Consider the following 14,263-nt stretch of genomic DNA (forward strand, 5'->3'; position numbering starts at 1 on the left):
CACACACCCCATCACCCCCCTCCCCTTACTACTGTCCTGGTGGTCTAGTGACCTCTTCAGGGCTGGAAAGAGCCCCCTCTTTCCTGCCCGGAGCGCTGCCCTGCATGCATCCTTCCTGTTGTTGATCTCGGTACCGATTCGAAATGGCCACCGAGAGTTGAAGTCTCGCGGGGTCACTTGAACTCTCGGCGGCCATTTTGAATCGGTGCTGCGATCAGGAACAGGAAGGATGCATGCAGGGCAGCGCTCCGGGCAGGAAAGAGGGGGCTCTTTCCTGCCCCGAAGGCGGAAGAGGTCACTAGACCACCAGGGCAGTAGTAACTAAGGGGAGGGGCTAGCAATCTGCCCGTTTGTCCGGATTTCTGGACAAACGGGCAGGCTGGCGGGTGGGCCGTCCAGAAATCCGGACAAACGGGCAGATTGGCAAAACCCGCCCAGTTGCCCGGACATGTCCTCAAAAAGAGGACATGTCCGGGTAAATCCGGACATATGGTAACCCTACTCCAATCCCATGACTCTCTAATTTCCTCAGGAGACTTTCATAAGGTACTTTGTCAAATAAGCACTCATTTCCTCACATAAGTTGCCACTAACACATGTAAATGACTAACATCCCACCATTTACATGCCTTAATGCTGCTTGAAGCTAGACAGCTCCTTATAGAATTAACCCCAATCACAGCTGCTTTTAGGGCCTAGGGTTGCAGAAGTAATGGTCAGAGGCTTCAACTGCTCAAACCCTCAATCTGTAGGCCAGATGGTTATCTGAATGCTTAACAGCTGGGCTTTATCTCTGGCCTTAAATTGGGATATAAACCCCAGTGAATAGATTTCCACAACAAAAGGGAGGCATAACAAAGGGCTGTCTGTTGAGTGGCCAGTTGGAGATGGAATGCACAATGCCCTTATGGAAGTAGATAATCACGCTATGACCCTGCAGTCTGCCCCATTCCCTTCCTGTTGTACAAAGAAGGGCCAAGAATAGAGAAGTGCCCAGCTGCAAAAAAACAAACAAAAAACCCCACTTTAATTGCGGTCTTTTTTCCTGATAGTGGAGATTTTTGGTTCGTTTCATACATTCATGTTACTAAAAACCTTTAACGCATGAAAATCGACTTTACATGCATTCATGGATAGGTCAACACATATTACACTGACTCCGTATGCACTAAGGGTGCAATTCTACAACTGATTCTGGGGAACTGGGCTCAATTCCCACTGTAGCTCCCTCTGACTCTGGGTAAGTCACTTAACTTCTATTGCCCCAGGTACAACATAAGTACCTGTATATACTATGTAACCTGCTTTGATTGTAAATCAAGTCCCATCCCCTTACCTTACCATCTACATGGCACACAGCTTTTTACTCTTTATCCTCACATATTCATGCTGAGCAGTCCTTTCCCCACTGACACCCCCACCCCCGCGTCATCAACCCTGCCCCCGCCGTCATCGGCCCCGCCTCCCCCGTCATCGGCCCCACCTCCCCCATCATCGGCCCCGCCCAGAATGTCACTAGCCCCGCCCAAAACGTCACTAACCCTGCCCCCCGCGGCCGAAAAAAAAACGCTTAAAAAAACCGCCCAAAAGACACAAAACAAGCCCAAAAAACCGCAACCCGCCGCAGGCAAAAATTTCCCACGGCGGGTCGCGGAAAACCGCCCAATTGGGCGGTAAAACCGCCCACCTGGCAACACTGGGTGCTCCCACTACCGATGATGTCACTTCCACACATGCTCAGTTCACGCAATTGAACTGAGCATGTGCAGAAGTGCTGGCATGCTGGATCAACCTGCTTGCTTCCTTGCTTCTCAGGCAGTACGGCCCCAGGCTCCTCTAGGCAGAGAATGTGCAAATCCCTTTCATGCATATCCATTGTGGATATCCTGAAAACCTGACTGGCAAGGGGTTACTCCAGGACCGACTTGGGAAACATTGGCCTAGATGACAGTACATATTTTAAGATGTGCTAGCAAATGCACATCCCTAGTCAACCAACTGCAGACGAAACCTTTTCACGGGACGAATTCAATGTCAGTGACCAACTTCTGTGAGCAGTAGTCCCTTCACCATCATTTTTAAAAGCTACACATAGTGAATATTCCCTGAGGTACAGTTAGTTTATTGACTCTCATTCTACATACCGCTGTGAACCTAGTAGGGCAATTACAATCACAATCCCATCCTGTTGGAATACCACAGATCCCATTAATCTATGGCTTTACCTTCCCTTCCTGCAGACAATCCCATGATCTCTTGAACAGTGAGACAATTATCTCTGTGGCTAATCACAACCCCATGACTGAAATTAAAGCTGAGACACTTCTATGGCACAACAGCTGCAGCAACATTATTTTGGGACTCAGCAGCGTCTCTCCTCATTTTGTCCCTGCAAGTCATTAGGCTGGAGTGGAAGCAATACTGAGGTAAACAGTACTAGCAGTTCTCTCTCCTGTCTGCCTTCTTTTCCTACAGGGCACAGATGAGTGGACAACCTAGAATGGCTTCATAACCATTCCACACGCAAAGTGAGGGGTCCTTTTACTAAGGTGGGCTGAAAAATGGCTTGCGGTAGTGTAGGCGCGGGTTTTGGGCGGGCGCAGAATCATTTTTCAGCGCACCTGCAAAAAAATGCCTTTTTAAAATTTTTGCCAAAAATGGATGTGCGGAAAAATCAAAATTTTGGGTCTGAGACCTTACCGCCAGCCATTGACCTAGTCGTAAAGTCTCACACGGTAACCGGGTGGTAATGACCTACGTGCGCCAAATGCCATTTGGCGTGTGTCCGTTAAGCGCAGCCGAAAATAAAAATTTAAAATAAAAAATATTTTTCAGCCGCACATATCGGTTGCATGCCAAAAATGAAATTACCACCATGCGGTAACTCCATTTTGGCACGTGATGCGAGTGTGTAGAGCCTTACGCAGCTTAATTAAAGAGCCCCTGCAGTTCTCAGCTGCATGAAGGTTGCACTGATCATCCACTAGCCAGAGAAATTTTCCCTCTGCCCAAATCTGCTTAACCTGAACCTTTTATGGAAAGGGAAATGGGACTTGATATACCACCTTTCTGTGGTTTTTGCAACTACATTCAAAGCAGTTTACATATATTTATTTTTCAATTTGTTTATTAGGTTTCAATATCAGTTTACATATATACAGGTACTTATTTGTACCTGGGGCAATGGAGGGTTAAGTGACTTGCCCATGTATACCCTGGAGGAAAGGAGGAACAGGGGTGATATGATACAGACGTTCAAATATTTGAAAGGTATTAATCCGCAAACGAATCTTTTCGGGAGATGGGAAGGCGGTAGAACGAGAGGACATGAAATGAGATTGAAGGGGGGCAGACTCAGGAAAGATGTCAGGAAGTATTTTTCACAGAGAGGATGGTGGACGCTTGGAATGCCCTCCCGCAGGAGGTGGTGGAGATGAAAACGGTAATGGTATTCAAACATGCATGGGATATGCATAAAGGAATCCTGTGCAGAAGGAATGGATTCTCAGAAGCTTAGCTGAAATTGGGTGGCAGAGCAGCTGGGGGGAAGTGGGGTTGGTGGTTGGGAGGCTAGGATAGGGGAGGGCAGACTTATACGGTCTGTACCAGAGCCGGTGATGGGAGGCGGGACTGGTGGTTGGGAGGCGGGAAATACTGCTGGGCAGACTTATATGGTCTGTGCCCTGAAAAGGACAGGTACAAATTCAAGGTAAGGTATACACATATGAGTTTATCTTAGGCAGACTGGATGGACCATGCAGGTCTTTTTCTGCCGTCATCTACTATGTTACTATGTTACATTCAAAGCAGTTTACATATATACAGGTACTTATTTGTACCTGGGGCAATGGAGGGTTAAGTGACTTGCCCAGAGTCACAAGGAGCTTCAGTGGGAATTGAACCCAGTTCCCCAGAATCAGAGTCTGCTGCACTAACCACTGGGCTACTCCTCCACTAGCAACATTCCATGTAGAAGCCTGCCCTTGCAGATCACAGACTCACAGAAGCAGAAGCCTGCGCAGCCACATTGGTGATCTGCAAGGGCAGGCTTCTACATGGAATGTTGCTAGTGGAATAGCAACATTCCATGTAGAATCTCAAATAGGGAAAGGGAAATGGGACTTGATATACCGCCTTTCTGAGGTTTTTGCAACTAAATTCAAAGCGGTTTACATATATTCAGGTACTTATTTGTACCAGGGGCAATGGAGGGTGAAGTGACTTGCCCAGAGTCACAAGGAGCTGCAGTGGGAATCAAACTCAGTTCCCCAGGATCAAAGTTCACTGCACCAACCACTAGGCTACAAATGATGTTAGTCTTAAATTCAGTGTGCAAGAAACCAACATCACTATGGGGGAAAAAAAAACAGTATTAGCCATGAGGAGCTCTCTCAATATTACACTCGCAAAAATCTATTTCTGCAATCTGTCATACTAGAGTACGATCCCTCATTAAAAAAAAATGGCAAATGTTAATCCTGTTGTTTTTCATGTGAATTAAGGGTTTCTCCTTCACTACAACAGTGTCATGGCATGTCAGAAAGAGGACAAGCTTAGGCTCACCACCATGGATACAGGAGGACAGGAGTGATATGATACAGACGTTCAAATATTTGAAAGGTATTAATCTGCAAACGAACCTTTTCCGGAGATGCGAAGGCGGTAGAACGAGAGGACATGAAATGAGATTGAAGGGGGGCAGACTCAAGAAAAATGTCAGGAAGTATTTTTTCACAGAGAGTAGTGGATGCTTGGAATGCCCTCCCGCGGGAGGTGGTGGAAATGAAAACGGTAACGGAATTCAAACATGCGTGGGATAAACATAAAGGAATCCTGCTCAGAAGGAATGGATCCTAAGGAGCATAGCCGAGATTGGGTGGCAGAGCCGGTGGCGGGAGGCGGGGATGGTGCTGGGCAGACTTATACGGTCTGTGCCAGAGCCGGAGGTGGGAGGCGGGGCTGGTGGTTGGGAGGTGGGGATAGTGCTGGGCAGACTTATACGGTCTGTGCCAGAACTGGTGGTGGGAGGCGGGGCTGGTGGTTGGGAGGCGGGGCTAGTGCTGGGCAAGACTTCTACGGTCTGTGCCCTGAAAATGGCAGGTACAAATCAAGGATAAGGTATATACAAAAAGTAGCACATATGAGTTTATCTTGTTGGGCAGACTGGATGGACCATGCAGGTCTTTTTCTGCCATCATCTACTATGTTACTATGAGAGATGGAATTAACCCCTGTAAGACCCAAGAAAGAGCAGTGCTGAGGGGTTTACTTTCAGAAAGCCATATGAGCAATGTGGCTGTTTGACAACACACCTTGTGCACGAAAAGAAAGCTGTACTGTCCATCCTCCAACAGGATCTGGGCAGCCAGAAATGTTGGGGCTAGGGGAAGGGTATAAAACTGAGGGAAACCTGCAGGTAGCTTCAGTTCCCAGCTCTTGGCAGTATAGTTTGTATATTACGGAGCAAATGAACTGTACTGGTTATTCACTTTAAGTGACCCAGCTTTGCTTGTCATGTTAAAAGGGTGGGGGTACATCAGTGTTTCCCAAGTCCAGTCCTGGAGTATCCCTTACCAGTCAGGTTTTCAGGATATCCACAATAAATATTCATGAGAGAGATTTGCATGCCCTGCCTCCACTACATGCAAATGTCTCTCACGAATATTCATTGTGGATATTCTGAAAACTTGACTGGGGTGCCTCCGGGTTTGGAAACCACTGAACTAAACATAAACAGAGTCTCTATCAGAGTCAACTGATGGGGAAGGGGCCTCTCTAAACATTGGGGCCCCTAGGCACATGTCTATTGAGTAATCTACCACTGCGTGCTATATTAATATTTATTTATTTATTTATTCGATTTTATAGCCCGTCCTACTGACTACGCCCAGACCGGCGTAGCCCAGACCGGGTTAGATGGTTAATAAAGATTCTGACAATGGCTTATTTTATGTAATTCAGATTTTTTTGTGATTTGATTTTATAATGAAAACATATTTTATTCTGTAATGACACGATTTATTGTAATCCTATTGCTGTACCTCACTCTGAAAACATTATTATTTACAAGTGAGTGATAAAACAATATTGAAGCAATAAAGCCACTGCATGTATATTGGGTACGAGTAAAGAAAGAAAGAAATTGAAAAGGACGTCTTCAACTGACTTGGCAAAGCATAATTTGAAGTTTCTTTAATGTCACCAGTTGGATGATTTTTTAATGAACTTGTCGACATTCTGTTAAATATATATAAAAATATGTATATACTAGTAAAAAAAGGCCCGTTTCTGTTTGAAAGGGCGCTAGCAAGGTTTTCCTCTGAGTGTGTATGTTTGAGAGAGTGTATGTGAGAGTGACTATGTGAGAGAGGCTTCTGTTCCTGCTGCTGTGCATTCCCCATGTTGTGCTGATTCGCTGCTCCCTGTATCATGGCTCCGCCCCTCTCCCTTCTACTGGCCAATCTGGTGTGGGTTGTGTGTGAGGTCACTATTATCTACTCCAACTCCAGACCACCTCCAAGGGATCCAGGGTTCCAGGCAGCCTCAGAACATTGGAGGTGAGAATTATTATATAGGATATTTGTATGGGCCACTCATGTCTGCTGAGATCATAAAAGTACCTCTCAAAGCCAATCAAACAACCAATAAGAAGTCTCAATAAATGTTTCCTCAAATTGTCTTCTCATATTCGAAAAGGAGGAATCTGATCTTTGCTTCTCCACTAAATCTACTTTAAAGTGCTGGGATGATTTTTATAACAATCAACAGCTTCTCCGTTTAACATTTAAAAACACACAACATAACACAATCACATGACCTTCCTGTCCAGGACCGGATTAAGCCCAACTGATATCCTACGCACAGCTCAACAATGGTGCCCCTCGGCCTTTCCATTCCTTAACTGACAAGACATTAAGGTTCAATGAGTGCTGAGAAATAATATTATTGTACAAATCAAAGCATCATGTATATTTATAATGATTAGAAAAGCATTGAAATTTGTGTTAGATAATGCATGTGGCAGACGGCAGTGAAAGAGTTAAGGGCTTATTTCGCTTAATGGTTAATCCAGGGCTGTTCCCATCCTTCTGGTGCTAAATACAGGAAAGGAAAATGTTTTTGCAGTCACATTCTGTTTCTCCTGCAGGGTATATTTAACACAGGAAACCTGAGCAGTCTATCTTGGCAGGGTGGATGCTGGTTTCCTAGATGCCCCACACAAACCTTCAGCTTTGCAAGCCTCACCAACTTCTTTCCAGAACCACTGGTCCCCACAGAGATTTTAATATTTAAACTCAACATTTATGATCATCCAACCTCTATTGTTCCCAGAACAATCCTGTAAAATGACCTAATTAGACATCACACTTCCAAACTCTATGGAGCTCATTTTCAAAAGAGAAAAACATCCCAAAAAGTGGCATAAATCTGCATTTAGACATTTTTCTCACAAAAACATGCAAATTGGTATTTTTTAAACCAATTTTGACATTTTTCTATGAAGTCCGTCAGAAGTGCCTTCAAATCACAAGGAGGCATGTCGTGGGCATGTTAAGGGCGGGATCTGGACGTTCCTAACACTTGGATGTTTTTCTGCTATAATGGAACAAAGCAACAGCATCCAGGACTCTAAGTTGGACATTTTGGTCTAGACCTGCTTTATTAATGAATAAGCATGTATGTGAATCTATTATGCCCCCAATAAAAGGGAAGTGAAATACAAACCAGTCACCAACTGTGTTCAGTCTTACATACTCCAGTATATGTAAACTGTTTTGGATGTACCCATAGAAAGGCGGTATATCAAATCCATGACCCTGTACCAGCTCTATGGCTGGCACAACTGATTGCACATACTACTACTACTTAGCATTTCTAAAGCGCTACTAGGGTTACGCAGCGCTGTACAATTTAACATAGAGGGACAGTCCCTGCTCAAAGAGCTTACAATCTAAAAGACAAGTGAACGGTCAGTCCGATAGGGGCAGTCAAATTGGGGCCGTCTGGATTTACTGAACGGTAAGAGTTAGGTGCCGAACGCAGCAATGAAGAGGTGAGTTTTAAGCAAAGACATGAAGATGGGCAGGGAGGGGGCATTTACACTCCTAACTTTGAGAGTTAGGCTCGCAAATTGGCCTCTTTGAAAATGTACTCAAAATGTTACTAAATTCTTAAATTTAGGAGCATAAAAAGTGGGTGGATTTAGGGTGGGGAAAAGAAGTTAGGAACTTAGCACTGATTTTCAGTATTAGGCTGATAATTCTAGGCAAATGAATGGAAGGCCTGAACTTATGAGCATAACTTTTAAGATTCTAAATTACGATGAATTTTCAGCTGAAAAGTTATGCTTCTAAGTCTGATTGAAAATAGGGCACAAATTTATGAGCCTAACTTAGGGCTCCTTTTACTAAGCGGCTGTAAGCCCAATGCAGACTTACCGCTCACTATATGGGAAGTACCGCTGGGCTACTGCAGCAGTCCGGCAGTACTTCCCACCCCTAGCGTGCCGTCATTTCTGGCGCTACACAAATGTATTTAGTTTTGTAGCACAGGAGGGTATCTGGTGGTAATAAGGCAGTGCAACGTGCTACCGCCAGTGGCGTAGCTACGTGGGGCCAGGGGGGCCTGGGCCCCCATAGATTTGGCCCTGGACCCCCTGCCAACGACCCTCTCGACCCCCCCCCCCCGCTTCCCGCTGCCAACCCTCCCCTGCCGTCACCTACCTTTGCTGGCGGGGGACCCCAATCCCTGCCAGCTGAGGAGGTCCTCTTCTTCCCGCGAAGGCTTCGTTGTTTCTGACGTCTTGCACGTTGTACGTGCAGGACGTCAGACTCACAGAAACAGAACGAAGCCTTGCAGATCAGCCAGCGAGGTCCTCTTCTTCCAGCGCAAGGCTTCGTTCTGTTTCTGTGAGTTTGATGTCCTGCACGACGTCAGAAACAGAACGAAGCCTTCGCGGGGAAAAAGAGGACCTCCTCAGCTGGCGGGGATTGGGGTCCCCCGCCAGCAAAGGTAGGTGACGGCAGGGGAGGGTTGGCAGCGGGAAGCGGGAGGGGGGGGTCGAGAGGGTCGTCGGCAGGGGTCGTCAAAGTTGGCGCTGGGGGGGGGTCAATAATGGCTCGGGGGGTGGCGCCGGGGGGGGGGGCTAAAATGTGCCCCCTCACCTCGGGCTCTGGACCCTCCTCCCACCGAAGTCTGGCTACGCCCCTGGCTACTGCCGGGTTAACCGGGAGCCCTTACTGCCACCTCAATGGGTGGTGGTAAGGGCTCTCCGTGAAATGACTGGACGGCAAGTGCTTTACTTGCCGCCCGGCCATTTCCTGTCAGAAAGTGAGACTTCCCTTTTACCAGCTGCGGTAAGAGGGGGGCCTCAGCACGCATGTAAAACAAGCACTGACACCAGCGCAGCTTGGTAAAAGGGGCCCATAGGATCATAAATTGGAAGCTCAGCATTTTCTGAACATTGGCCCCGCTCAGCATGCAGCAGTAGCTAAGAAAGCAAATAGAACGTTAGGATGTCTTTGTTTCGCTCCATAGTGTGACCGCACCTTGAATACTGTGTGCAATTCTGGTCACCCCATCTTGATATAGCGGAATTAGAAACGGTACAGAGAAGGGTGACAAAAATAATAAAGGAGATGGGATGACTTCCCTATGAGGAAAGAAAGTGGCTAGGGCTCTTTAGCCTGGAGAAGAGACGGCTGAGAGAAGATATGGAAGAGGTTTATAAAATACTAAGTGGAGTGGAATGGGTAGATGTAAATCGCTTGTCTAGTTGTTCCAAAAATACTATGACTAGAGGTCATGCACTGAAGCTACTACGTAGTAAATTTTAAACAAATTGGAGAAAATATGACTTCACTCAACGTATAATTAAATTCTAGAATTCTTTGCCAGAGAATGTGGCAGTCAGCTTAGCAGGGTTTAAAAAAGGTTCAGATAATGTCCAGAAAGAAAAGTCCATAAGCCATTATTAAGATGCACTTGGGAAAATCCACTTCTTATTTCTAGGATAAGCCTCATAAAATCTGTTTTACTATTCTGGGATCTTGCCAGGTACTTGTGTCCTGGATTGGGCACTGTTGGAAACAGGATACTGGACTTGAAGGACCTTTGGTCTGTTCCAGTATGGCAATGCTTAAGTTCGAGGCATGAAGGAGCCAGAGGGAAGCTACAACCCTTAAAAAAAAAGGTGCTGTGTAGTTCTGTAGCTTCCAATGACTTAAAACCATAGTCAATCCAGCAATTAAGATTATGAATAATACCTACAATATCTATTCATTTTCAGACTGATGTAAATCACTGCTAATGAAACACCCTTTTACTTTTATGGTTTCAGGAAATCAAGGGCTTCAATTAAAGAAATGTATAACCTACTTTTCAAGTCAGTATGAGGTGGGGCTCTACAGAGTAAAATTATAACAATGAAATTCCCAATCCAAATTACCAATAACTAAATAACAATGTTTAAAGATCACAGGTGAAAATAAAATTAAAATAAGAAATAAAGCAAATCTTCTCCCCAATTTTTTTTTTAAATACTAGAACTGGCAGAGTTTAAAAAGGGGTTGGACGGTTTCCTAAAGGACAAGTCCATAAACCGCTACTAAATGGACTTGGGAAAAATCCACAATTCCAGGAATAACATGTATAGAATGTTTGTACGTTTGGGAAGCTTGCCAGGTGCCCTTGGCCTGGATTGGCCGCTGTCGTGGACAAGATGCTGGGCTCGATGGACCCTTGGTCTTTTCCCACTGTGGCATTACTTATGTACTTGTGTAAATCAGAATCAAGTCCAACTCTGTGTGTGGGGGGGAGGGGGATATGTTTTTTGCTACTGAATAAACTCCAGATGGTTATCCTTTTGCTTCAGATGCTATGGGAATTTTGTTCCAAAGCAAGATAGAGCCACCCACCCCCTGAAATAACAGAGTTTAGGAAAAAAGGAATGGGCAGCAGGTAGGCAAAGATTTCTGACTGGATCAGCACCCAGGCCTGGACGCCACTAATCGATCTTTAAGCTACGAAGTAACAAACCCCAGGAAAGCAGAACTGAAGAGAAGGAATGCCTACCCACCAAGAGGACCCGTTTTATCCGCATTAAATACCAACCAACAGATGCCAGCCCTAATTCTAAATGCTGAATAAAGTCATTTGCATCTCCACACGCTTGAATCAACGTACGTTCTACCCTCCACACAAGATGAAAACCTAGAATCCAACTCTCTTATTAACAACCGCTGCAAAAACCAAAAAAACACACCGTAAAGAGATGGGGGAGGGATAAATTGATTTTTGTACACAAACTTTATTTTCTGCATGTAACACAAAACGAATGTTTGGTTAAGGTTTTTAAAACATTGCATGAAAATGACCGTCAGCATTATCCTACTTGATAAAAAAGATAGCTTCAATCAACTGCAAAAGTATAAAAAAATATATACGTATATCCAAACGTGGCAATTGCAAACCAGCCTTTCGTTGGAGATGGCATAAGGCACTTCGAAACAGGAAAAGGATGGCTCCGTTTTTAAACACAGAATAACGCTGCAGATTTGTACGTTTACTGCCTTCTCCGGTTCCTGCTCCGCCACTTGCACGGTTTTATTCCGCCTTTCCCCCAAAGTATTCAAAACCAGAATGCGGCACCGCAAACACACGCACATTGCAAAAGGCCAGACTCTTCCAGCACCAGGGGCGATCCCCCTCGCGCTCAGCAGGCTCGGGTCGGGGGCAGTGCTGCTGCTCCCAGGAGCTGCTGCTCCCTGGCCGGGGGCTCGTCCACCTCCGTCCGATTCATGCCCCCGGGCCCCGCCTCGTTCCATTCCCTCTCGATGTACAGGTGGTAGGGGTCGTGCTTGGACTCTTGCTTGCGGGAGCGGGTGTAAGCCAGGATGAGCGCCCCCGCCAGGCAGGCGTAGAAAATCATGATCAGCAGGATATACAGATAGGCTTCGTCCCCCTCCCCCTCGTGTTTGCCGCTGCTGCCGTTCTTGTGCTGCTGGTGGGGGACGGCTTTGCCCTGCAGCTCCAGCCCCTGTAGCAGTTTGCTGAGCAGAGTCCTCAGTCCCTCCGTTTCGCTGCAGTTCATGGTGGGACGGGGGAAAGACAGTGCCACCTCGATCAAAGGCTCTGCTCCGATCCCTGCCCCACGGGGTTGGGGGAGAAGCGATGCAGCCGTCCAGCCTTAGCTGCCAGCACCGAGCTGAAGACAGTAGCGGAAGCGGCTCTTGCCCTCCCCCCTGCTTCCTCTGGGCGTTATCTGTCGTGGGCGGGGGCTCCAAGTGCTTCCCCGACCTGGTTCTGGAGGCTCCCCAGCCAGTCAGGTTTTCAGGATATTCATGAGTGCGATTTGCCTCCACTGCATGCAGATCTAGCTCATGAATATTCATTGTGGATATCCTGAAAACCTGACTGGCTGGAGTGCCTCTAGGAACAGGTTTGGGAACCATCCAGCCATGCCCTTTGATGTGTTTCACTCTAGCCTTGCCTTCAACCATCAGGATCCGGTACTTGTTATTTCAACTTTTATTTTTTTCTTTTCCCCGATTACTTTTACCCCAACCTAATAAACTTCTCCAGGTTTGTAGAGACAGTTTGTACCCTGGTCCACAGTGAACTTTCCTGACAAAAATATTTGAGGTGACACCAGGGAAGGGGGAGGGGGTCACATTTTCCCCACATCATATTCCTCCTTCCCCCCCACTTTTAAATTAGCACTATAGAATAATTCAACCAATTCTTCTGTATGAGAGTGGTCTCTATAGGATTGGTCAGCAAGGCTGGCTTAAGGCAGGGGCGTAGCTAGACAGCAGATTTTGGTTGGGCCTAGGCAAGAAGTGAGTGGGCACCAAATGTTCTCTCCCCCACTCCCACATCAAAAAAATATCTCAGATGGTGGGAAAATGCTTCTCTCCAGTCTCCACCTTGGTAGTCTGCAGCAGGCATGCGCTGAAAACTGAGCATGTGAAGGTGCCAGTATTGTGGAGAGCAGCATTTTCATTACCATGTGCTACTGTTGGATGGGCCTGAGCCCTAAGTGGGTGGGCCCTGGCTCACCCAGGCCCACCTGTGGCTATGCCACTGGCTTAAGGGACAATGGCACCCTGAGCCAACTTGCCTTGGCGGTGCACCCCTCCATCATGTCACTTCCAGTACCACCTTCCTCCTCCCCCCCCCCCTCAGGGCCAGCATCTCTCCCCTGCTCCTGCTTCTCTTTTTCCTCCTCCTCCTTTGTCCCCTCTCCTCATCTGACTCCCCTGCAGTCCTGTAAAGTTTGTGGGTTGCTGGTGGCAGAAGCAACAGTAGCATGATAGGCTGCTTTTGGCCAGCCCCGGAATCTTCCGGAAAACTGCAACTGACATAAACCTTACTGGAGTGTGGGGGATTGAGAGAGAGCAGTGCTGAAACCACAGGGAGGGGGGGGGGGGGGGAATAGAGAGACAGGACCTGGTGGTGGGGGAACAGGAGAGATGATGGAGTGAAAAAGCTTCACCTTTAGACCCGGTGAGGTCAGAGGCTGGGTATTTTGGCACCTTTAATCACCAGTGCCCTAGGCCACTGTCTAACCTGGTCCAATGATTAAGCTAACCCTATTGGTCAGAATCTTAATACAAACGCTGAAGCTTCAGTTCTGTATCACAAACTCCACTTCCCCCAACAACGGAGCTATCCCCCTAACAACTCGTATAAGGTGAAATACTCAAATTGAAAAGCAAAGCCAGTGCTGGGCAGACTTCTATGGTCTGTGCCCTGATTGCGGCTGGACAGATTTGGATGGGCTGGAGTCGGGCTTCGATGACAACTTCAGAAATTGGAGAACAAGGCCAGTGCAGGGCAGACTTCTATGGTTTGTGTCCTGAAAATGACAATGATACACCAAGATCAAGTATACATAAGAAGTATTTATTTATTTATTTATTGCATTTGTATTCCACATTTTCCCACCTCTTTGCAGGCTCAATGTGGCTAACGAAACATCATGAATAGTGGAAATATAATAGAAATTAGGCATTTAGTGTTACAGAAGAATCTTTGGCGACATGATAGTTGTATAACAAGCAGATATTATAAGACAGTTCTAACTTTGTGTGGAGGAGTTATGTATAATCACATTGGTTGATCTTTGTGGTAAGCCTTGTTAAAGAGTTGGGTCTTCAGTAGTTTGCGGAAGTTCATTAGTTCGTAGATCGCTTTTAAGTTGCGCAGCAGTGCATTCCATAACTGTGTGCTTAAGTAGGTATCACACCATACCTTATACTTA

General features: G+C 46.4%; 1 protein-coding gene across 1 annotated transcript; it reads right to left on the bottom strand.

The window, feature by feature from the left end:
* Positions 1–11,284: 11,284 nt before the first annotated feature.
* KCNE5 (potassium voltage-gated channel subfamily E regulatory subunit 5) lies at positions 11,285–12,285 on the bottom strand. The gene has a single exon (XM_030209597.1). The coding sequence runs from the start codon at positions 12,089–12,091 to the stop codon at positions 11,714–11,716; it is 378 nt and encodes a 125-aa protein (XP_030065457.1). The 5' UTR covers positions 12,092–12,285; the 3' UTR covers positions 11,285–11,713.
* Between the last annotated feature and the right edge of the window lie 1,978 nt (positions 12,286–14,263).

Source organism: Microcaecilia unicolor, chromosome 7, assembly GCF_901765095.1.
Source record: "Microcaecilia unicolor chromosome 7, aMicUni1.1, whole genome shotgun sequence".
In the NCBI taxonomy this organism is placed as follows: domain Eukaryota; kingdom Metazoa; phylum Chordata; class Amphibia; order Gymnophiona; family Siphonopidae; genus Microcaecilia; species Microcaecilia unicolor.

What these genes read in the sequence shown, in the direction of transcription:
- KCNE5 (XM_030209597.1), bottom strand. Translation starts at nt 12,091, where the DNA reads ATGAACTGCAGCGAAACGGAGGGACTGAGGACTCTGCTCAGCAAACTG.